This window comes from Neolamprologus brichardi, chromosome 18, assembly GCF_056152115.1.
Source record: "Neolamprologus brichardi isolate AB-2024 chromosome 18, ASM5615211v1, whole genome shotgun sequence".
Classification (NCBI taxonomy): Eukaryota; Metazoa; Chordata; class Actinopteri; order Cichliformes; family Cichlidae; genus Neolamprologus; species Neolamprologus brichardi.
The window spans coordinates 16,373,765-16,398,314 of record NC_142121.1 but is presented as its reverse complement, the minus strand read 5'-3'; the positions used below and the strand labels follow the sequence as shown (position 1 = coordinate 16,398,314).

General features: G+C 39.3%; 3 protein-coding genes across 3 annotated transcripts; 1 reads left to right on the top strand and 2 right to left on the bottom strand.

Moving 5' to 3' along the window:
* Positions 1-710: 710 nt before the first annotated feature.
* LOC148097710 (uncharacterized) lies at positions 711-1,962 on the bottom strand. The gene is made up of 4 exons (XM_087831320.1): positions 1,635-1,962; positions 1,260-1,301; positions 1,123-1,172; positions 711-1,014 (listed from the first exon to the last, which is right to left on the bottom strand). Exons 1-4 carry the CDS (start codon positions 1,857-1,859, stop codon positions 903-905), a joined length of 429 nt encoding a protein of 142 aa, XP_087687446.1. The 5' UTR covers positions 1,860-1,962; the 3' UTR covers positions 711-902.
* A 1,136-nt stretch (positions 1,963-3,098) lies between these two features.
* On the top strand, positions 3,099-9,544 carry LOC102784910 (tumor necrosis factor receptor superfamily member 5-like). The gene is made up of 7 exons (XM_087831563.1): positions 3,099-3,296; positions 3,424-3,516; positions 4,480-4,605; positions 4,729-4,887; positions 4,986-5,070; positions 5,837-5,992; positions 6,078-9,544. Exons 1-7 carry the CDS (start codon positions 3,272-3,274, stop codon positions 6,100-6,102), a joined length of 669 nt encoding a protein of 222 aa, XP_087687689.1. The 5' UTR covers positions 3,099-3,271; the 3' UTR covers positions 6,103-9,544.
* A 1,407-nt stretch (positions 9,545-10,951) lies between these two features.
* On the bottom strand, positions 10,952-14,218 carry LOC102778416 (uncharacterized). The gene is made up of 6 exons (XM_087831562.1): positions 14,138-14,218; positions 12,368-12,409; positions 12,016-12,285; positions 11,677-11,916; positions 11,273-11,488; positions 10,952-11,190 (listed from the first exon to the last, which is right to left on the bottom strand). Exons 1-5 carry the CDS (start codon positions 14,166-14,168, stop codon positions 11,274-11,276), a joined length of 798 nt encoding a protein of 265 aa, XP_087687688.1. The 5' UTR covers positions 14,169-14,218; the 3' UTR covers positions 10,952-11,190; position 11,273.
* Between the last annotated feature and the right edge of the window lie 10,332 nt (positions 14,219-24,550).

The following is a 24,550-nucleotide window of genomic DNA, read 5'->3' as shown; positions in this document are numbered from 1 at the left end:
TCACACTATCAAAACATGCTTCCTGCATGGTTTTATTTAGGTAGCATGTTCAGATGGCCAAATCACACTATTAAAACATGCTTCCAGCATGGTTTTATTTAGGTAGCATGTTCAGATGGCCAAATCACACTATCAAAACATGCTTCCAGCATGGTTTTATTTAGGTAGTATGTTCAGATGGCCAAATCACACTATCAAAACATGCTTCCTGCATGGTTTTATTTAGGTAGTATGTTCAGATGGCCAAATCACACTATTAAAACATGCTTCCAGCATGGTTTTATTTAGGTAGCATGTTCAGATGGCCAAATCACACTATCAAAACATGCTTCCAGCATGGTTTTATTTAGGTAGTATGTTCAGATGGCCAAATCACACTATCAAAACATGCTTCCTGCATGGATTTATTTAGGTAGCATGTTCAGATGGCCAAATCACACTATCAAAACATGCTTCCAGCATGGTTTTATTTAGGTAGTATGTTCAGATGGCCAAATCACACTATCAAAACATGCTTCCAGCATGGTTTTATTTAGGTAGCATGTTCAGATGGCCAAATCACAATATCAAAACATGCTTCCTGCATGGATTTATTTAGGTAGCATGTTCAGATGGCCAAATCACACTATCAAAACATGCTTCCAGCATGGTTTTATTTAGGTAGTATGTTCAGATGGCCAAATCACACTATCAAAACATGCTTCCAGCATGGTTTTATTTAGGTAGCATGTTCAGATGGCCAAATCACACTATCAAAACATGCTTCCTGCATGGATTTATTTAGGTAGCATGTTCAGATGGCCAAATCACACTATCAAAACATGCTTCCAGCACACAATCATCTAATGTTGACAAAGAATGCAAAGAGACATGGAGGGGACAGCTGTTTTTATTAGAAGTTGTTATGTGTTTTCCTTACATTTTTTGCATTTATATTCTTGGTTGCTCTCTTTATATTTTGCACATGCAAAATGTGCCCATCTTTGGCAAGATTCACACTGCACCTGGAAAGGAAAAATAAATAGCTCATATTATGTTTGGTGAATACTATTAGTCAACATTTTAAACATGATTAGCAAGTAATGATACTAAGACTTATGTGTTTCTTTTGTTTTGTTTTGCCCAGAAAACAACGAGCTTGCAACTACTGAACAGAGCAGGTGTGCAGCATTCTGTATAAGTATACAAAAATGTTATAGAACAGTAAATACATTTTTTTTTACTTCAAAATAAGTGGGCAAAGGACATTTCTTACTTACCTTTCGTCTCTCAATGACACGGTGCAGGTATGCATCAATGACCTGTTTTGAAAAGTCAGAGTTTATACAACAAGTTCTGAGGTAACTGCTTGAGTGCTGTACACAAAAATTTGGAAAGGAATATAATTGCTGATAAAGGTTCTTTCTGCATGTACTGGAACTGGTAATTGTGATGTCACAGATGTCACAACATCTGTGTTGTTGTTGATAACAATCTTTCCTATTGAAGTGAATGGGTGAAACTTTATCAGAGTTTTGCAATATAAAACCCCCGACCTACCTGCACATTTTAAACTATTAATGGTGTCTGCACTGCAGATGCTTCAGAAGGAGCAGCACTTCAAAATCAGAATCAATAATGATAAGTTCTCTTACCTCATCAGAAAGCCACCGTGACCCCTGCAGTGTTCGAAAAGAGGAATCAAATAACTTGTATGGTCCAACAACTGACTCCAAGCGCCCAGTATCCTTTGCACGCCATAGCCTCTTTACTAAAAGAAAAATATGATAAGTTAGCTCAGGCATGCATGAGATTTTTAGTGGATAAGCTGGGTAAAGGCCGACGGGCCACAAGAGGAAAAAAGTCAACACAATAAACATGCATTTTCACGCAGAGAAATAGGAAAGGTACAGCGGGTGGGGAAAAAGAGAAAATTACTGACAGGCAGATCCATTTCCAGACTAACCCTAACCCTAACTTTAAAAATACATACCCAATTCCCAATGTCAACCGACATGCCATACCAGTAAAATCTGGAACAAATTGCAGTTCGAGTCTTGAATACACCAGTGTGTCCACCGATGGGACTTGAATAAAACTCTTGGAATAGTCCCATGGCTTCTTCTTTTGTTTTTATCACTCTCCTGTTTCCAAACAAGAGCACTCCGCCTATATTTAAAAAATGTAAATTAATTATAACATGTATTTAACCAATATTTACATTTAGTTATTTATTTACATTACAATACTGACCCTTCAGCCTGAATTTTGCGGCGTATCTCCTAAGGCATAGGTGTCAAACTCTGGCCCGCGGGCCAAATTTGGCCCGCAGCCTAATTACATTTGGCCCGCAAAGCCATACAAAATTACTATCAGAGCTGGCCTACTGGTATTACACAGCTAATATATATATTGTTTAGTATTAAGCTTTGCTTGTTCCATATTCAGTTTTTCAGCAAAACGTGTTTCAGTCCATAAGAAAAGATTCATTCTTATATCTGGAGGAATAAATATATTTCAATAAATATTAATGTTAGCCCGCGACTTTGTTCCAGTTTTGAATTTTGGCCCACTGTGTGTTTGAGTTTGACACCCCTGTCCTAAGGGTTTGCCTCTGGGACTTATCATATTCCGATGGGTAGGACCCAGCAGACAGAAACATGAGCAGTTCCTCGTATTTGTTCTCCATAACTAAGGAGAAAATCGGACAATTTCAACATGGCTTCGGAATCCATAAAGCAAATAAAACGACTACACAACGTTATCACGCAATTAACAAGTATGTGGTGCAATAGTACTTTCTTCGACATAACAACGGAGCGTGGTGTCCAGTAACTGCAGGAGGACTAAAATAAATTGAGAAGGTTTGCAGGAGTTTAAAAGCACAAAATAAACACTTGGAATATGACTTCGAATGAGCAGCTTAAGGTAAAAAATTATCACCTGTAATAAAGAAGTAAAACTTATAATACAAACCTTTTTTCGAAAGCAACGAGATCGGCACAAGATCGGGGTAGGATGAAATAATAGGCGTGTACTATTTACACCGGAAACATGGCCGTTTTGAATTGTGCGCATGCGCAGTAACAACAAGTAGGGCAGCTTGATGGGTAGGACGTTTTGTCAGAACAACTGACTTTGGCTCTTTGTTCCCTAAGTTTTCTTCCTGTTACGCCCAATCACAACCGAAAGCGTAACGAAAGTTCGAGTTGTTTCTGTTAGATTTGTATAGTACTTTATTGAAATAAAGCCTACAAATGTATTACAGAGCAGCGTGTTAGGATGTGATATCATGCTGTCTGCGTTGCTTATCTTTGGTAAGTACAGCAACATTTTTGTGTATACGACACAACCTTTAGCTTAAGCTAACCTTTAGCTTAGGTTGTGAGCTAACTGAGCTATATGTCTATCCCAGGATATTAATATTCTTGTGTTTTCCTGTAGGATATGCTGCCGTCTTCATGGTGCCCGTGTTATCGTGTCAACTAAAGGAATATAAAACAAATGATGGACAGTGCTGCCCGATGTGCAACAAAGGTAGGAAGAAAAGCGATGACTGCAAATGTGCACAAACCAAGGAAACCATTTTGCTCTGCCTACTGAGAAACCTATCATTTATATACTAACAGTGATTGGATGTTTAGCTGGGGGGAGGGTGAGAGGGGGTTTTCTGCTGAGTTTTGTGTGAGCCTGTGCAAAAAAAGAGCACGAAGGGAAAGAGCGAACGAGAGGTGAAACCATGACATTTGTGCCTTTTCCAGTGCATTTTTCAGATGCTGTAGTAAATCTTGTCCATATTCAGTTTGTGGGTAATCTATTTTTTTTCTTTCTCAGTTTCTGAAAGTTTGATTTAATGGGGCAGGACATTTGTTTAAGCCCCCTCTTGCCCCAGTGTAGAGCCGCCCGTCTATTATTAGATATTTTTTGTTGCATTCAGGTAATTAATATTGACTTCCTGCATCTCAGTTAAATTTAAAAGAAGAAATATGTGTTTTATTATTTTTATTATTATTTGTCACAAGCAGTAAAATGAAGCACAAGTTGCATCACCAGCAACGGGAGACAATATATGTAAAGGCAAGAAGTCGGTAGTGACCAAGAAACCTATGAAGTACAATCCATGGTTCTTAAAAAAATTAAGAAAGATTTACATGTAAATGTGTTAGTAATGTCTGTTTAAACATGATTATTTACCATGATTATTTTCATGTTGGCTTGAAATAAAATATCTCCCTCTGCTGTTACTGCAGCTTCTGCATAAGTGTCCATTTCACACTTTGGAGAGGTAAAGCATGAAAGGGACACAGTGGACCGATGTGTCTGTTACACGTTTTGCTGTGACACTGGATCAGGAAACTGGGCCACATTGAATTTGTAGATCTGTAATGTTGTAGCTGCTTGACTTACTGTATATAACACCCAACACTACAACTGCACAACTGTAGATTCACTCTGTGTTAAATGCTAAACGTCTGACATAAATGTTGTGTTATGTTGCAGGTAGAGTTGTTCTGAGAGACTGCACAGCATATTCAGGAACTCAGTGCCGTTCTTGTGAGCTGGGGACCTTTATGAACCAACCCAATGGCCTGTATAACTGTTTCCCCTGCACTGCCTGTGACACAGGTACAGTCAGATGAGAAATCCTTTGTCAAATTTAGATTGAAAAAAAAAATAATAAAGCTTTCATTTAAAAGTAAATTACAGAAACATCATTTTACACTAATGTTTTTTGTTTTGTTTTTTTAGGCCATGGTCTCTTTGTCAAGCAGAACTGTACAGCAACAACTGACACAGTGTGTGACGTTTTAAATGGATATCACTGCAAAGGTTTGACAGACAGTAACGGATGTAGTTTGGCAGAGAAACATTCACAGTGTGCAGCTGGTCAGAGGATAAAAGAACCTGGTAAGAAAGTTTAAAGTCTATTTTTTAGATGAACTGATAAACTGTGATTTTAGTTTTTTTTTCTGGATTGTGTGTAACAACGAATGTGTCTCTTTCAGGAACCAGCAGAAGTGACACAGTGTGTGAAGACTGTCAGCCAGGCTTTTTTTCCAAGGACGGTGTGAACTGCACAGGTTGGAAAACGTGGGTCATGATTTATATTCAAATCCCTCTAAAGGTGTATTATATACTCAGCTATTGATCATCAGTGTCTTAATGGAATCTCCAATATCCTGGGCTGTGTCACATCACATTGCCTGCAGTAATACCAACATAAATTTCCATGTGATTTAGTGTCATACCAGAATATCATTGCTATAGCAACACCATGTGGTCATGTTCTCTTGTCTGTATATACAGTCGTATATTATCAATTATTAATTACCCTTGACTAAAATAGATGTATGTAACTACGTACTGATGATAATCATGATTTTAATAAAAATATCACTATGTGACTTTCTATAGTGTGAAAGTCACATAGTGATAAATAATTGTCTAATTATTTGTTTTACAGAGTCTTGCTACATTCTTATACTCTCTCTTTTTTTTAGTTTAATTATTTTGCTACAAAGACAAAGTAAAGGTTTAAAAAACGTTGATTGTTGACTGTGTTTCTATAGATATTGCAATAATGATTATTTACATGATTTGTGTGAAAATTGAATTATGACATGCCAATAAAATGTTAGTAAAATGATGAGAACTGGGTAATCGCAGATAGAGTACTGGGTAGTTACAGGTAACTAGATATTAAAGTGGAACCTGCATATCTGAGCCACAGACAGACGACAGGACAGTTAAACAGTTAATATTGATGGTCACATTGTTACAAACATCTTTACAGTGCAAACACAAATAAACACTGATAATAATGATTTATTTATATTTTATTTCTTTTTTGCCACAGTTGCTCTGAGAGCCAGATTAAAGTTGAAGAAGGAAGCTCAACCAGTGACGTTGTCTGTGAAAGCGCATCAAGACATCGTTATTTTTTTATTTCATCTGTTGTGCTTTTACTAATAATAGCAATTTGCCTTGTGACAACAGGATTTGTGAAAGCAAGGTAAGTGCCATCTAACCAGTGTCAAATCTGCTCCCTCTGCACAGCACCTACAGTCACTAACATGTTAATAACTCTGTTTTTTAAGGAAACCAGATAAGAGCAAAAAATAATTGCTCAGGGACTACCGATGATGCCTGAGAATGCGGACCTCATGTTCGCCATCTCTCCTCCATTTGGCTAGCAGGATTGATGTCCTGACATCGATGATGGCTTCACCTGGTTCGGGACTCACATCCAACGTGGCACTTACACAGATTGATGCTGTAGCTGTAGCTCAGGTGGCAGAGCAGGTCAGCCACTAATCAGAAGGTCGGTGGTTCGATCCCAGGCTGTCTCCTGGCTGCATGTCAAATATCCTTGGGCAAGATACTAACCCCATGTTTGCCTACCGGTGGCGCCAGTGTCCGGCAGCCTCACCTCTGTCAGTGCGCCCCAGGGCAGCTGTGGCTACAATGTAGCTTGCCAGTCACATTCAATGTGTGAATGGGTGAATGACTGAATGTAGTGTGAAGCGCTTTGGGGTCCTTAGGGACTAGAAAAGCGCTATACAAATGCAGGCCATTTACCATTTACCATTCACAGCTGTTTAATCAAAGTGATGCTGCAGTCATCTGTTGAGGGTGCTAACCAGCCATCACCAATCTGGTTTTCTCTGCTTGATGCTCGCTCCATTATAGACAAACCACTTATTCTAAATGATCTCTTCATCAAGGAGTCTCCAGACTTCATGCTCCTGACTGAGACATCGCAGCAGGACATGGATCATGTTTATTTTGAGGAGATCTGCACAGCTGGCATTTCCGTCATTGTAACTGGGTGTCTTTGGGGATGTGGCAGAGGACTTTCTGCTGTGTACCAGCGCAGACTCACATGCAGGCTGATGAAGTCAGACTCTATTTCTTCATTTAAGTTACAGATGATTAGGGTCGGTTCTTTGAAAACCTTTTATTGTATTTCAGTCTACCGACTTCCTGGTGTTGCCAGAGTATTTTCAGCTGAATTCGGCAACCTTTCATCATTTATCATTACATTGGGGAAGATTGTAATACTGAGATATTTTAACCTTCATATCGATGGATCTGGTAACTCAGCTGCTGAGTCTTTGAACTTTAAGCACCATGTTTCTGGCTCCACACATATAAAAGGCCACACGCTGCATCTTGCTTTCTCCCTGGGTTTAAAAACAAACGATGTATGTGTGAAAAATGTACATGTGACAGACTGAATGTAGTGTGTATATTGTAGCTGTATATTTTTTAGTCTGTCATTTGTTCTGGATCCTTCACTTCATAAATTGATGATTCAAAGGTGGATTATAAATCACAATCCTGCTGAGAGGGTCCCTGCCTTTTTTGGTGCCAACATGACTCATAGTGACGTTCATACATTTATTTTGTCCTTTAACAATGAATGTAGGTCTACTTTTGACCCACTAGGACCCCTAAAACAAAGAATTGTCCAATATTCAAGTTTTTGTACTTGTACTACTAAAAATGAACATATTTATTATTTTAGGAGGTATTTGTAGAAGTTGGAACATTTGTGGAAGGTGTCCAAGCTCCAGCTTCATGAGTTACATGTTAAAGAATCAGTTTCATCACTAAATGACAGGTCAAAAAATGCCAGAATAGAATATTTTTCACATCTTATTGCTTCAGAAAAGAAAACTCTTAAAGTCTTGTTTGATACAATTAACAATTTTTTCTCTCACAATATTCCTCACGTGCCAGTGTTTTTAAAGTCTGAGTGCAATAAGTTTTTGCACTGTTTTGTAATTAAGCTAATGATAAACAGGCTTAAGGACATGTTTGGGTTTACTGGTGATGTTTTAAAATGGCTCATGTCATATCTGTCTGGGAGATCTTTTAGTGTTTTTATGAATTCAGTTATCTCTGAAACAACAGTTGTTCCTTCTGGGATACCGCAGGGATCTGTTTTGGGTCAGATTCCTTGTTTGCTTCATGTGATTCCTCTGGACCGAAATATTAGAACTCATTCATGCTGTACAGATTCTGCTAACCCAGGGGTCTGCAACCTTTAACACCCAAAGAGCCACTTGGACCCGGTTTCCACGCAAAGGAAAACACTCGGAGCCGCAAATACTTTTTGAAATCTAAAATGAAGATAATACTGTATATATTGTTTTATATATTGTTACTTTTATGCTTTGTGTGAACAACTAAAGTAAGTAAGTAAAGTTTATTTATTAAGCGCTTTTCACAGACAGGCAGTCACAAAGCGCTGTACACAAATATTAAAATAAACAATACAATCAATAGACATTATACACAATGTAAAAGATCAAATGTAAATAATGTAAAGAATATAAAATACGTAGATCAACAAAAGGCTTGTTTGAACAGAAAAGTTTTTAACTGCTTTTTAAAAGAATCCACAGAGCAACTAAGGTGTGTTGCTTATATGAAATCCATGAAGTGCTACAGAGAAAATTACATTTTATTTATGTAATTAACACATTTTGAACTCTTAAAGAAATATAACAAAAGGAAAGACACCCAGCTGAACTAAAATGATCCATGTAGCAAACAAAAACTGCTGTGAGCCGCCACCCTTATATCGCCTTTGGGCTTTTGGAGCCTTGACCTGACTTTTAAAAAGTAATTGGAAAAAAAGCACTATGCTGCTGAAAAAAATAGATATTTGCAAAATTCTGCCTAAATATGTATTTTACCTGGTTAATGTGTGTGGCGGGGCGTGGTCTGCAGCGCCGCTGCAGGGGAGGCGGACGCACCTGAGCGGCACCCGCAATCACGCCTCGCCGCCTTAAAGTCTGTGCTCTCTCTGCTGTTGTGTTGTCGGGCTGTGAGCTGAAAAGCTACAGCCGGCTGTATGCGTACAGCAACCGTGTGTGAAAAGTGGTCAGTAAAGAGATGCTGAAAAGCGTGTTCATGCAAACATCGTCGAGTCTGACGTGATATGTTTACAATAAGACTTATGGTCCCGAACCTCTGTGCACAGCATCTGCAAATCGGGGCTTTCATCTTTACGCAGGACTGTAAGCTGTCATCTGTGAGGCGTGAACGGTGTTTGTTTTAACATAGTTCACGGTGGAGCTGCTGACATAATGTGGATCCGAAGATCCATAATTGGCCTACCTGGGGTCGAAAGTCTCGATAAATGCACGGCGTTTCGGCGGGTACACCGGCTTCCGCGAGTGTGACGCTTATTTTGAACGGTGAAAAAATAATAAGATATAATTTTATTTTTATATTTCAAAATCACAATAATCTTCCAATTTAGAACTACAAGTTAAAAAAAGAACTAAACACAAATAAAATACACTTCAGCTAAATACTTCTAATTTATTTTCCCAAACCACCGGGAGCCGCAGTATAAGGACAAAAGAGCCGCAGGTTGCCGAGCCCTGTGCTAACCGTTTAAAAGAGCAGCAGAACACATTTTTGTTCAAAGCTTGGTATTTTATGTTGTATTATATCTTTATGATATGTTATCCTTTTCTTTCTTGTATAATTGTGAGGCAGTTTATTTGTAAAAAGTTACAAAATGTAAATAAATTTTACTTACTCTCCTCTCCACTATACTGTGTCCTTGTTTTACAAGAATAATTGAAGAATTGAACTGTAAAGTACTAACATAAGTAAGGTATTAGTTTTCAGACTCCTTGAAATTTACAGTTCAGATTAAAGAAAACTTGTAATGACTTTGTCTAATCCCAAACTTCTTCCTCGCTTTGCTTACTGTGCATTTAAAAATCAGCCTTTATGATGACTTTAGAGGACGTGGAGGTGTCAGTCCATCTGTTCTGTTTTTTGTTTGTTTGTTTTTTGCTGTTCTGTTTGTTTTGAAGCCCTGACATAATATACATGATTTCCTGCACATGCCTCACGCTAAGTACATGTATTATACTGTGGAGTCCAAATGTTCAGAGATATTTATGGTGAACTACAGACTTCACCATTAATTTTAGGTCATTTTTATTCTTCTCGAGAAAGCACCTCATTGGTCCCGTATTCATTTTACAACAAGACGAGCTCAAATATGAACATAAGAGTCACAAACAACTACAACCACAATTCCATACAAGATGTTCAAAATATAAATAAAAACAATGCAATGATACTTACCTGTTGCTAGATGCAAAATGTTCCTCCAGCTGTTTCCGTTTGTTGCTACTTATTTCTTCAGCCTTCTGTTGCGCTAATCGCAATGTTTTTCAGAGCTCTTGTTGTCATTGAATTTTTTTTCTTAAAATATAAATAAAATATGGGTTTATGAGATATAAAAATAGTGTATTTAACATTCACAGTTCAAAACAGTAGTCATATAATATAATGTATGAGCACTGTTTCTGAACTATAAAAGCTGAATTTATCACCAAATTAACAGTTTACCTGTGTTCTGTTGCTCCTCGTTGGTCATCACTGCCCTGCCTCTCCTGCTCTTGGCTGTGGGAGCTCTGTCTGGTGCCTCCATCTCCCCCTGCTGGGGTGGAGGCACAGTTGTGATAGCGATGTGTGGCCTTGGGTTTTCAGCACTCATGGGGGACTCCGGATGGCCGGAGTCTCCTGGTTCTTTCTTCTCTGGCTCTCCCTGTTTTCTCTTTCAGGCACTGCGTATAAGTGTGCTTTGCTACAGATGCAGCAATTGGAGACCAGCATGTCTGCTTGTTTCATCCCCCACCCCACTTCTTTTCTCTTTCTTTCTGTCCCTTTTTTTTGTCTGTTCCTCTTTTTCCTTCTATCTTTTGCCAACATGGCCTCCTCCTCCTGTCTGCTCCAGCATAATATCCACACAGATAACATAAAAATAATCAATAAATACAATAAAAATATTAATAAAAGGAGCCTACAGAGAGTCCATAGTGCTTCTCTCGGAAAAGTGAATGTGTTTTGCACAACAAAGCAATCAGATCATGATTCTTTAAACTACAAGTGTTTCATATGGCAGGTGTTTAAAAAAAGATGTGCTGATCTGAATTTCCTTTAATACAAATACAACCAATAATTATAAATCATTTAACAAACATAAATACACTTATATTAGCCCAGTATTTTCATATTTCACAAATGTTTGATTTTTTTAGTGTAATCATGACCCTTAAAAAACCCCACACACATCAATGCAACAGATTCAAAAAGAAATCACTGAAACACTGAAAATATTGCAGCTTCAATCCTCTTCCTCGGTCGTCTCCATGGATACATCATGTTTGTTACCTGTGGGCAGAGTTAAGAAATCAGGATGTTGAACTGAAGTGGGTGATTGGCGTATGTGTTGAAATAAGATAAGAGAGTGTACCTCACTTCCTGCTGCAGCAGATCAACAGCAGCAGGATGGTAGAGATGAAGTATGGACAGAAAACCAGCAGGTGGCAGAAGAGTCTTAGTACAGACACAGAGGGTGAACGAGGACGAAGAGAGGAAGAGGCCGAAGGCTCAGTATTACCAGAGGGCGAGGGTGAGGGTGAAGGTGAAGGAGTGTACATTATGGTTGTGTGAGGGGGAGGAGGAGGCTCTGCAGGAGATATGATGAAGATGGTTCAGTTTATTATCAGGTCAGCAGTTTAGTTTATGCTTGTGAATGAATGCTTTTCTTATTTTAAGTTTCTCACTTCCTGGAGTAAAGAGAGAGAGGGATTAGTTTTAGATTTTTTTTGCCCCCGACTCATATCTTTACAGCAGGAGTGATGTCGCTGCTCTGACCTTTGACCTTCAGCCTGCTTTGAGGAGACTGATGAATAAGAGTAGAACATGAGTAGAGCCCTTCATCAGACTGCTGCACATTATGGAGAATCAGTTCTCCTTCAGGTCCATGTCCAAGTTTGACTTTATCTCTGAAGAAATACGATTTTTTTGCTGAACCGTTTCTGGGTTTGCAGAGCAGAGTGACATTACTTCCTGTGTTCACTGGAAGTGCCGGGATCTCCAGGATCAACTGTTTTTCTGACCAGCAAGACAAACAGAGTCATTTAGAGACAGAGGTCCACAAAGCAGAGTCATACAGTGACAGCAAGACAGATGGGAACAGATCGCTTTCTGTACCTGAAACAGCGATGGAGACTTCATCGCTCTTCTGTCCAGATAAATTTTCACACCAGAAACTTCCACCAGATGAGACGGAGAGATCCAGAACACAGAAGGAATTATTAAACCTTCTAAAGTCTGCAGCTGTATTACAGCCCTCAGTGGATACTCCTCTGGTCCTCTTTACTCTCCATCCATCAGCTGTCTGACCATCATCGACACAACTCAGGGAGACATAACGGTCTCCTTTGAAGAACTGCTGATGGTTTGGGCTGACATACAGAGAGACTGGAGGACAGACAGAAACACAGACGGACTAAATGTATTTGTATTATTGGTCGAGTGAATAATTTCACTTCCATAAACTCACCTGCAGAAACAGTCAGTGCAGACAGCAGCAGCACACACACACCTGCAACATGAAGACAGTCAATAAAGGTCAAAGGTCAGAGAGAGAGGAGTCTAAGTAAATTTTAGTAGTTATTAAAATTGCTGTGGGTAATAATACAGCTGTGGGATGACTATTCAATTCAGTTACATTTTATTTATATAATACCAAAACAGTCACCTACTGACAGAGAAAACCCCAACGATCATGGTGAGGTTTTCTTCTCGAGTCATCTTTTTTCCCCTCGTTTATTTATTCATTAGTTATTACTACTACAGCATGTCTTTGGTCCCGTCTCCTTCCCCACACTTGCTCATAGACGGTCATCTGATGTTTTCTCAGTATAATTGAAGAATCTTCATCTTACAATGTAAAGCACCTTGATTCTTGTGTTTTGGAGCTGTCTACATTAGATTTTATTGAACTGTATTGACATTTAGTAATAATTTCACAAGAACTCCTCAGGAAACATCTGCTTTCATCTTGATAAATTTAGTTGTGTAAATCCACAAAGAGCAGTAAACCTCAGAGCAGCAGCAGGTCAGCTGATCACAGCCTGTACATTTATAAAATCTACCGCAATTCGCAATAGAAATTATTGTAAGTTATGATTCTTTTCTGCACACTAAGACATTTTAACTGATTTTGGGGTTTTCCCACCTGCTGTATCTCACTTTAACCGCTGACTGTACACAATTTCTGTTTAGAGGCAAAGTCACCCTCTACAAAGTAGGAACAGAAAACAGAGCAAATCTTTATTTTCATGTTCACCTTAACTGACTTAAGCTGAGAATATTTATTAGAATTAAAATTTAGACTAAAATAAAGTTTGGATTCCCATCTACTAATATTATTTTATTATTACCTTAACATAGCAAGGTTTGGTTCGATTCACATGTTTTCTGTTTTTTTCCTTAAGGCCAAACTTTCACTTCATTTTTTTCAGCCCTTACATCTTTCCTTGTGACTGTAATGACCAAAGTTACAACATTTGTCTTAACAAAAACTGTCTTTCGTCTAACTTCGGTTTAATACTTAACTGAATTCTTACATAATTTTGCTCATACAAATACAACTAAAACAAATACAAACACAACTTTATATATTCCAACAACAAAGTCGTTTCTTTCACCTTCCTATAACATGTGAGTCAGGTAAAGTATGACTTAACACAGCAGCCTAATTGATGACATCACCATGTCACTAGGTGCTGGAAAATTTTATCCATCTATTCATTCTAATCGACTTATCCATTTCAGGGTTGTGGGAGTGCTGGAGCCTATACCAGCCTATACAGGCAATTTAGAATCACCAGTTAACCCCATGCATGCCCTTTGATGGTGGGACAATCTGGAGTACTCGGAGAGAACCCACAAAACATGGAGAACATACAGACTCCACACAGAAAGACCCCGTCAAATGGCTGATTCAAATGCATGACCTTCTTGCTGTGAGGCAACAGTATAACAGTAACAGAAATGTAGGAAATAGAAGATAAAATGTGCCTCTTAAAGTTATAGTGAATGTTAGATGTTTTTCAAAGCAGTATTAACTAAAAACAAACATATTTCTGTGTTTTAGAGACAGAGTGACCCTCAAACTCAAACAGATAGTATGAGAGAGAAGTTCAACTAATCTCAAGGAGACTTTAATCTGTCTCTGAAATTATGTGTTTTCCATTATTCATATGTGCTGGATCTATACTGAATTAATTAATAAATGACTAAGATAGAAGCTCTGTGTTTGACTCACCGAGTAGCAGAGAGACAGATGAAGTTTTCATGATGTCTTAATGAAGATTTAACTCCACACTGAGCAGATAAACAACTTCAGCTTCCCCACTTCCCTGTTAGCACATCTAGGGATTTACTGGGACTTTTATTTCCTCCTCTCTGTGACCTCAGTATCAGTGCTCCATGTTAAAGGTTCTCTCAGTTCCTTAAATGTCTCAGGAGGACAGCGCTATCCTTTAGAAGTGGGAAGCATCGCATTCATCTGTGTTATCATTTCCCCCAGGCTGTCAGATTTATTCTCCTTCCAGTCCAGAGAACAATAGAAGATGATGTGAAACACTGGAGAAATCTCCCACTATCAACCATCAAAATTAAAATCCTTTGTTGGACCATATTAGTCTTGATACAGCCTCTGCTGCCCCATTAGATCAATCTCTCTCTTGTTATAGTAGTTGTTGTCAGGCCTATTTACCCCCACCACACTACCTGCTAGTTGCCTGTGCCCCCACCCACCTCGGACTGATTTGGTAGATGGACTGATTCTTACATAAAGTCTACTCTAACTGAGCACTCAAAGTGCTTTATGCAACCTGCCACATTCACACAAGCATTTTGTTCTATGCTTTAAATGCTTTCTAGCTAACATTCACACACATTCATACTCCGACGGATGCATCAGAGAGCAACTTGGGGTTAGTATCTTGTTAGGATATTTGGCATGCAGACTTTAGGAGCCAGCCCGGGGTTTAGTCTGCTAGGGCATAGCCGGCTGCCTGCAGAGCCTGCAGGGTTGTTGCGGGCCCCCTGTAGTTTCTGCACTATTGGTGACCCCCTTCCAGGTCCTCCTGGGGCTCTTGTGCTCTGGGGGACCTATGGAAGTCTGGGGTCTGGGTCTCCTCCGTGCCTGCTTTATGTCCTGGGGAGCAGGGCTGGGGCTTCCCACACCTACCATTAAATACTTGGAGAAACCTTATTAGCACACACACAGATTTGCACATTTGCACAAGTATTCACGCAGCTGTCTAAACAGGTACTTACAAATGCACAGTATCTCGGTCGGCTGCTGCCTCTAAACATGTCATGTGTCATTTATACTGTGTGCTGCTTAGTAACATTTAATATTTATTATTTACTGCTACGTATGCATATGTTGGTTGTCTCTGTGGTTTCCCTGCTGTTTTGTTTTTTTTGCTTGCTTTTTTTATCAGTGTTTCTCTCTCTCTCTCTCTCTTTCTCTCTCTCTCTCTCTCTCTCTATTCCTCTTCTTCTCTTTCTCTCTTCTTTCCTTTTCCCGGTATTGTCTATTCGGGCTGTAATAACTCAAAATAAAAAAAAATGTTTGTAAAAGTCTAATAAAGTACGCATATCAAGTGGACTAGTATAGCAAAAGCAATAATGCTCCACTTGGACATTTTGTTTAACCTTCAGACAACAATTCTGATCGCTACGCTGCCGGAGAGGACAAGCAAAAAAGAACAAATAAAAGAAAAAGTAAAAGAAAGAAGTCAGCATCAAATGCATTATTATACTTTAACCAAAAAATGTTTTATTCCTTAAAACATAAGCAAATTAATTGTTAAGCTTCAGCAGTTTCCCTTGTATTAAAATTAGTCAATAATACAACAACTCAAAATTTCAGAGAGTGGTTATCCACTGTGGTCGTCTCAGGCACACAAAGCTTCTGCTTACAAGGAGCAACTAACCAGAAAATGAACACGTAATCTTAAAAGAAGAGGAAGTAACATGGCTCATTTCAGACAGAGCTGAGGTCAACACCAATGCCCACCAAAACTGTAAAACAACTGTAGAAGAGATACTGTTCCAGGAAGCATTTAAATCCACTGACTGTTTTTTTTTTTTTAAATTTGGAATAAAATCTTTCTCTTTGAAGCTTTATTTTAGAATATCAATGAGCAGACCAGATAAACACTAACTTATCTTTTACACAAAACCCCTAAGAGAAATAAACCATCACAAACCACACATTCATTTCCAAAATGCAGAGAGAAGACATGTATCCCCTCAAAACTCTGTTACATATCTGAGCATTATGTGTCAAGCAGTCAAGCAGTCACTTAATGCAAACATACCAGCCTTGCTTATAGATTGTTGTTCCTAAATTTCAATGAGCTTAAACTCTTTGGTGGAAATAAAGACAGGCTCTCTCGGTAAGAGAAAGAAAGTCCAACAGGAGGATAAACAGGAGAGGATTGAAAAGATGTCGAAGAGTGAGCAGCTCGTTTGGGTGCAGGTCAGCCACAAACACAAAGTATTGGTATTGTTGAAGCTTTCGTTCACTTTTAGTCAATGTGCAATGTTTTTCATTATAATTTATCTGGATGCACTCACATAAAGCTATTTAATTCATTTTGAAGGTTTGTGCTTACTTTGCACCATGTTTCTCTTTTAAAGATTTTAATTATTTTGGCCTTGAGTGCTTCAGCTTCAGCTAACATGCACATTAACAGATATGAGAATTTCCTTCTTGCATCTATGTAATGTAGATAAAACCATATATCGTATAATGATGGTAATCATAAACTAATGTTCTGTATAACCCTGGCGTCTGTGTGGGACACACAGCAGAACACAGAACATTATTTAGCGTCAGCCCTCCGTGTGTTCATGAAGACGCCGCTCCTCTGCTACATGTGTGAATGCGAGCAGGTTGTGTGAGGGTACAGGTATGAAACTCAACCCGTCCACCATATTGTTTCAGCAATAAACACGAGTAAGTTTAGCTGAAGGCTGAACCGCACTACCTCATTCTAATCAATTATCTTTTTACCTGGAACTAATCACAAGCATATAACTTGATATCATCGAGAACCCATCACATAAAGCTTTTTAAGTCCATTTCTGTGTCTGTCCTCGATGAAGCACCAACACGATTCCCTCAGTAAGAGCTCTGCTCACGTTTATTTGCTGAGGCTCTAAAACCGCACCCACACTGAAGCTAACCTTTTATTTTCTGTGAGCAGATAACATCAGTCATGTTCACAAAATAGTTACCAATGAAGAAGATGAAGGTCCTTAGGTTGAGCTCCATGCTTCTGTTTCACTGTCAGAGCTCAGAAACTGTCAGGAAACCCGTTCACGTCACCTCTGAGTGCAGTTTAAAGCTTCAAATATCTGCAGCATCAGAAATCAGCACCACACTAACACAGCTTCCTGTGTGACCTCAGTGTGGGTAAAACAACAGGCTCACTCATCACTGCTTTAATAACCTCTGAGAAAAACAAACTGCATTATGTGTTATTTTTAATATTTATTTCTTTAGCACATAAACACTTTTTTACACTGAAACACAAAAAGATTTTCTGCTGCCATCCGTGAACATCTGTGAGGAGAAGACAACAGACCTTTAAATGCTTTGAGTCCATCACAACTTTTAACTTTACAAGACTTTAAATGCTTTACAAGAAACTGAAGTTCATACTGTATGGTTATTGTATTTATGATCACCTGTGTCAGTATGTAGTATAAAGACATTATATGAATGTAAAGTTTCAATACATGAAAATATATCTCATTAATTCATAAATTCAAACCCTTTAATATTTATAAGGGGTCATCATTTAGGATTTAGGAATACTTTCTCTTTCAGGGTTTAAAAACTAACCCTTTTACGTAAACGTGCATTTGTTTCATATTTCCTGAAAGGAGGCTGACTTGTTCTGCAGAATCTTAACCAGCTTCATGATGTTGTCACTTTAAATGGTTTTCAGACACATTTCAACATTTGCTGGAGGAGGCTGTGTGAATCTGACATTTGGTTCCCCAGTTTAACATTTACAGGCAGCATTTAATAAAGTTGTGACACAGCTGCTCATTTCTACAGTGCATCTGGAGACACAGATTCCACCGATATCTGACTACCAGGAAGCAAATGCAACTTTCTAGATTCTCTTTCACCCCCTAGATGATCGTTTGAGTCTCGTGCTGTTAAACTTCTGCTCAAAGTTCTTCTTCCCCACTTTAAAAGGAGTGCTGTTAAAAGGAGATTGGCTTATCACTGTGTGCTGTAGAGTCTTTACCTTACCATGAAAACACCTTGAGAAGAGTATTGTTGTCATATAAATCAAACTGAATTGTTATTTAATCTTTTTTTCCATAAAGTATCATATTTGTGGCTGAAACGGGTCGTTAAGTTTGTGGGAATAGAAAAGAAATAACAGTTCACTCACTGCAGAACTCCAGTTTCCTTATTTATTGCATCTTCTCAGACATTTCGAGCACACCTACTCTTCATCAGTAATAAGGTTTGTCAAAATCCAGGGGCTGCAGCCATCATGAAGCACAGGGCAGTACCATCTTAAATCAACTGTGATAGATCACATGACCAATAGGAATAATATCCAATCAGAACAATGTCTTATGTCAGACAAACAGGTGATAAACCATCTATTAGTGATACATATTACCTTTACTTGAGTAAGAAAAGGGTAAATGGGAAGAAAGAACAAGAAAAGAAATAGAAAGATGATTAAAAAAAGAAAAGAAAGAAAATGAAAATCCTCATTCAGATTGACTAGTTTTTCTGAGTGCTCCCCAACTTTCCCATAGCTCAGTCTCTGAATTCCTCAATCTCACGTTTCTACTGGAAAAGCCAAAAAAAGCAGCTGACCTGAGGACGGGCTCCTCATCCTCACTTCTGCTTTTCAGATCGTCATCTGTTTTGACCGCACTCACTCATAGTCACTTCAACACCATCAACACTGAACCTTCAAAAACACACTGCAGCGTTTTTAAACCACATCAGGATATCATATACTCACTCTGTGATCCCTCTTTAACATTAAAAAGCTGGGTAACAGTCAGACAGCATCAGGTGACCCTGCGCATCTGTATTTGTTCTATACAGAGTATAAAAACACAGGTGGACAGTGAGACTAACAGACTGACACGGGGTCATCCACAGCAAATAAAAGCAAATATTTACAGAAATATCAATTTAAAAAAGGAAAAAACAAATGCTTTGGTTCAGGTCATCGGCTTAATTCAGTTTTCCATAAAGCGAGATTGCAGAGAACATCACTGAACAGACTAACAAGACTACAGATGGTGATACTTTTTGATGTCTTTAACTGTCAAAATAAGGAGAGTAAATAGTGCTGGGGACATGTATTGTAGTTGCTGTAAAAATAAAGGATGTTAGCAACGATAACCTGTAATTTTGTGGTTTTGGAAGAAATCCATTTTCTTTTAGGTCTCCTAAACGTCTCCCACCAAGTTTCAGAATTAAGGTTCTTATTAAATAATTAATTGAAAATAAAAATAAAAAAGAACAAAAAGAACAAAAAGTTAATTAGTCGATCACAAATGAAAAAATATTTTACAGAAGCCGTCCATCTGTTTTAGAAACTTTTGTATTCTTCCAAAACCAGGAACACAAAACTACAGAAAAGTCACAAAACGACATTGTCGTGCAGATAAAACATAACATGTTTCAATGAGTTGTGTTGAGTTTAGCACTAATTTAAAGAAATGTCCAGTATTCTTACACCAGTATCATCCTCTTTGGGAGCGAACAGCTTTGAGCAGAGAGTTTAAGACCTCCCAGTCACCTCTCAACAAGGGTGCAGAACCCTCTCATTTTAGGTTTTCTGCAGCACTGGGATTAAAGGTATTACAGAAATACAAATACAAAGTAAATATTGCGATTTCCTCCAAAACTGTTTGTTTTGAAGCTTGTGTCCATGTCTCTGCCCTAAATCTGCATTTTGTTCTACTCATGATCATTGACTGAATATTTTCTCTTTGCACTGTTACAACCAGCTCACAGGCCTTAACAATGGTGTGTGGTTAGCACCATTGCCTCACAGCAAGAAAGTCCTGGGTTTGAAGCCACTGGCCAGCTGAGGTCAGCAAACTTTGTCCATCTACTCACGTGCATGACAATAACCTGTCATGACAATAAGTCAAAAAATTAAAATAAATAGATAAAATGAATAACCAATATAACTTCATAAGGACATACCTAATAGAGACTATAATCCAGCATATTGGAAACAGTTCAGTGCACATATAACAGTGGATATGAAAAACGATTAAGGTCCCTTAAAAAAGGAGAAATAATGAGTAGATGAAACGTGCTGCCAATCAGCTGATCAGTTTGGTCAGAAAGGCAACCTTTTTTTTTTTTTTTTTTTTTTTTTTTTTTTGCCTGTCCCGTTTGGCTCTTTTGCCATCAGAATTAAAGGCGAAGAAAGATGCCCAACGGATTTACTTTACCAAATGGACCATCCCAGCCTTGCTGTAATGGTCTATTTGATTCACCTTTTATTGTTTATTTTATTTTATTTTCACTTGTTAAATACGGGACAGATTTGACTGGGGAAAAGAAAGGGAAAGAAAAACAGCGGGGAAGAGGGACGGGGATAAAGAGAAAATAAGCAGACAAAAAAATACATATATCAATCACCTGGATCACCTGTTGAGAAAGAAAAAAGAGAAAACAAGCAGAAGAAAGAAAAAAGAGCAACATAATAAACAACATCACGATGATCTATCGGAATATAACAGTAAAAACTAAATATTAAACATTATTATGCAGCACGTAAGATCGACAGCGCACAGTGCGCTTTGAGGTAGGAGCCAAAAAGGGTGTAGTTTGTGTGTGTGAGCACCCGTGTGTACACCTGTGAGCATGAGCGCGCTTGTATGTAAAAGGTTCCTTCATGTAATGATCTGCTAGAGGGTGTGAGGAGCCACAGCCCCGTCCTCCAGGGCATGAAGCAGGTATGGAGGAGATCAAGACTCCAGACATCCAGAGACCCTCAGAACACAAGAGACCAAGGAAGACCAACAGTGGGGGCAGCCGCGCCACTATCCCAGAAAGAGCTGAGGAGAGCCCCAGATGAGGGGTCACTCGGCAGCCACGGAGCAGAAGCCAGGGGGGTTGCAGTGACGTGCCTGTGAGCTCCGCCGGCAGCCAGCTGTGCCAGAGTGACCGAGCCCCAGGCCGAGAGGCCGAGGGCACCCCACCCACGAAGTGGCCCGAGCGAGCTCCATGCTCCAGGCCCCGACAAGCAGCCACCAAGGAGTGAGCCAGTGGGTACCCGGACGCCCATCCCCAGACACAAAGAACCACCAACGCACCGATGTCTGAGGGTGTCTACCACTGGTAGGGAAAGTGGTGGGGGAGATAGGCCTCCATACCTTAGAGGGCCTGAGATGTCCCTAGAGAGGTGGCGTCTGAAAGGCAAGCTTATACAGTCATATCATTATTGCAGTCCCATGGTAGGCACTCTGCTGCCCTCTACTGTCCACAGTGGTACACATTTACTTGAAACACCAAATTTGGAGGACTTCGTGAAACTCATAACACAAAAGTGTGAAATCTGTTTGTTCGAATGAATTAAATTAAAAGGATCTTATTTTCACACTAAATACAACAAATAGCAGGCTAATAGCTTTGGAGGGTGTGAAGACGAGGCCACTGAAGTGCAGCAGCCCCCATGAAGCAGCAGGCCAGAATAATATAAGAGAGTGTGCTCATAAACTCAGATAACATTTCACTCTCCCAGGCTTTGGTGCCAGTGTGCCTTAAGACATGTACGATGAGTGCAGCAGTAAAAAGCATGAATGACTATCACCCGTTAGCTCTGAACCTGATAGTCATGGCCCACTTACAGAACAACATCAACACAAGAGAAAGCCACAAACCCGCTCTGCTATTCATGGAAGCAGCAGAGGTGGAACCACAGAACCACAAAATCACTGGTAACGACTGCTAACACCCTTTGTTTTTAAAGCCACTAAAATCAACGTCCTCGCCACTTCTGATTCTCCTCATTGCTCCTTTTTTCAGTGTTTGCTTTCATTTTGCTGTAGTTGGTCCAGTGTCAGTCTGTTACTTTCACTGTCTGCCTCTGTCTTAATTGACAGGATCTCTTTTTCTGAACATAACAAACCAGGTTCTTTGGTTCAGGTGGGTTTAAAAAACATCACAATGTGTTCAGTGATGATGTGCACTGAAGTGGCTCAGTGTGATGATGGGTTCCTAAAACAGATGTGAAGATCTGAAAAGCAGAAATGAGGTGCAGAAGTTGTTGCTCGGCTCAGTTTCATATTCATGGTGTGGTGACGTTATTCAGTCCACACAAACAGTGTTACTCACACTTTGGATCTTACTTCTGTTGTTTCTGTAACTTGCTATGTTTACACCTGCATATGTGTAGCGTTTGCATGGATACGGTTTGTCAGCTGCCATTTTCTTCTTCTTCTTCTTTTCTTTTTTCTTCTTCGCCATTCATGCAGTTATCATTATATACATGTCTTTGGACTGGGGGAGAAAGACTGAGTATCTTGAGGGAACCCACACACACACAGGACCAGGAAGAAGAAGATGGGAAACTCCACAGCGGAAGAACTCAACTGACCATCAGCTTCAAACAAGAAACTGTTGTGTCACTCTCACGGTTTTTTCAGTACTTATCAATTATTTGGGAGAATGAGGAGAACACAATAACACAATAAATAGTAGATATAAAAAACTTTGACTATAAAAACATTCACAGAAGGTCAGTGTTTGCACAGCACAACCTGCAGCTGAATCCAGTACCACCAATATAACTTTAATTCTACTGTGAACACCCAGCATATATTTTGAAGGTTGCTGCTCAGTAAATGTTAAAATCAAGCCTCTACTGGTTGAATGAGTCATGGTTTCAACAAATGCAGACATTTCAGTGTTCAGTATAAAACTGGAAAGAAAAAGTGTTTATGAAGTGTAGTGGGAATAAAGAATGACTCCTAATAACACATCTGTGTCATTGTGACCCTGTTTTCTGTAAGTGTGATCACGGAACTGAAAGAGGCAACTTTTAACCCACCGTTAAACACTCGACTGAAACTATGAAGGAGAAAATAAGTGACTTTTAATGAACTGACTCCATATCAGTATACGTTTATTCATATTTAAATGTTAAATGTAGAATAGAATAGAATAGACTTTTATTGTCATTGTACATGTGCAACGAAATTATGGGTGATCCAAGCCAGCTGTGCAGGAATAAATAACAAAGAGGAGAAATACATACGATAAAGATGTATTTCTGTATGTAAGTAAATGTATGGTTAGTGTAGACCCGGAAACTGTGTAAGGAAAGGAATAGCATTCAACACAATCTGAACAGAGTGCTGCACATGCAATAACTAACTGTAACAACTGTGGAGGAAGCCACATGGCAAAAAGAGATAAATGCCCAGCATATGGCAGTAATGTCATAAATGCAAAAAATGGCATCACTTCCAGAAATGCTGCAAGTCATCACAAACAAGGGGATTCAAAAAGAGATCTGTAAACAGTGTTGAGATGCAAGCGCCCAGCAGTGATGAGGAAATGTTCTTTGTGAATGGGGTCAATGTAGACTCTGTGAATCCCTGTTTTCTGTATAGGAATGACATATTCACCGCTGTGCATATTAATAGAAAACCAATAGAGCGGCGCTAAATGTAATGACATTCCAGCCGTTCTTTTTGTACAACTGAAACAAGATGGAAAACTCCTGCCATCACAGAAAACCAAACTGGAGGCATATGGAGGTAAGGAAATCAAACAGCTGGCACAGCTGGCACAGCTAAACGCTCGTGTCACTCTGGAGGCAAGGAATACCCTCTGCAATTCTTTGTAGTGGATCAAGCTGTACAACCTCTACTCTAAAATTCAGATGACATTAGATTGCATTGATCAAAGAGATTTAAATAAAGCTCTGAAATGCCTGCATCACCCTATGCGTACCATAGAGGCAGTGGGCGCACAAATGCCTAACTTCACAGTCTTTTCTGTCCTGGATGTGAAATGCTCGTCTTGGCAGATAACGCTTGACTTCAAGTCATCCATGCTCACAACTTTCAACTCTCCATTTGGCAGATTCTGCTTTCTCAGAATGCCGTATGGAATCAACTCAGCCAGTGAGGTGTTCCAGAGTGCAGTAGAGCAGATCTTTGCTGGATACCCCTGTGCTGTCATCGTTGACGACATAATCACTGGTGGAAGAGATATGAAAGAGCATTAACAGAATCTCAGAATGGTACTCAACCGTGCGAGGGAAGTCAAACTGGGACTTAAACCCCTAAAGTGCAAATCCTACTCAAAGAAGTCTGTTATGTTGGACATGTTTTCACAGGCAAAGGCTTAAAGCCTGATCCAGTGAAGACCAAAGCAATTAATGAGATGCCCACACATTAGAAAACGTCACAGCTCCAAATCTAAACTGATCATCAGCCATAAGTCACAATCCTAAACAAGCCCATACAGTCAGCTCCAGCCAGACTGCAGCGTATGATGCTGAGACTGCAAAGGTACAACTTCCAGATGGTGTACAAAAAAGGCTTGTAGATGGCTGAACAGTCCTGTCAGCTGGCTGGCAGTTCTTACATTAGATGATCTGGGGAGAGTTTGCAAGCCAAAACTTCACATATGAAC

Coding starts and splice junctions, on each gene's coding strand:
- LOC102784910 (XM_087831563.1), top strand. CDS start 3,272: ATGCTGTCTGCGTTGCTTATCTTTG. Junction 3,297..3,423: donor GTCTGCGTTGCTTATCTTTG/GTAAGTACAGCA, acceptor GTTTTCCTGTAG/GATATGCTGCCGTCTTCATG. Junction 4,606..4,728: donor CTGCACTGCCTGTGACACAG/GTACAGTCAGAT, acceptor TTGTTTTTTTAG/GCCATGGTCTCTTTGTCAAG.
- LOC148097710 (XM_087831320.1), bottom strand. CDS start 1,859: ATGTTTATTGTGTTGACTTTTTTCCTCTTGTGGCCCGTCGGCCTTTAC. Junction 1,302..1,634: donor CACGGTGGCTTTCTGATGAG/GTAAGAGAACTT, acceptor TTTTCAAAACAG/GTCATTGATGCATACCTGCA. Junction 1,173..1,259: donor GTGTCATTGAGAGACGAAAG/GTAAGTAAGAAA, acceptor ATACTTATACAG/AATGCTGCACACCTGCTCTG.
- LOC102778416 (XM_087831562.1), bottom strand. CDS start 14,168: ATGAAAACTTCATCTGTCTCTCTGCTACTCG. Junction 12,410..14,137: donor ATCTGTCTCTCTGCTACTCG/GTGAGTCAAACA, acceptor TTCATGTTGCAG/GTGTGTGTGTGCTGCTGCTG. Junction 11,917..12,015: donor AGTCTCCATCGCTGTTTCAG/GTACAGAAAGCG, acceptor CTTGCTGGTCAG/AAAAACAGTTGATCCTGGAG.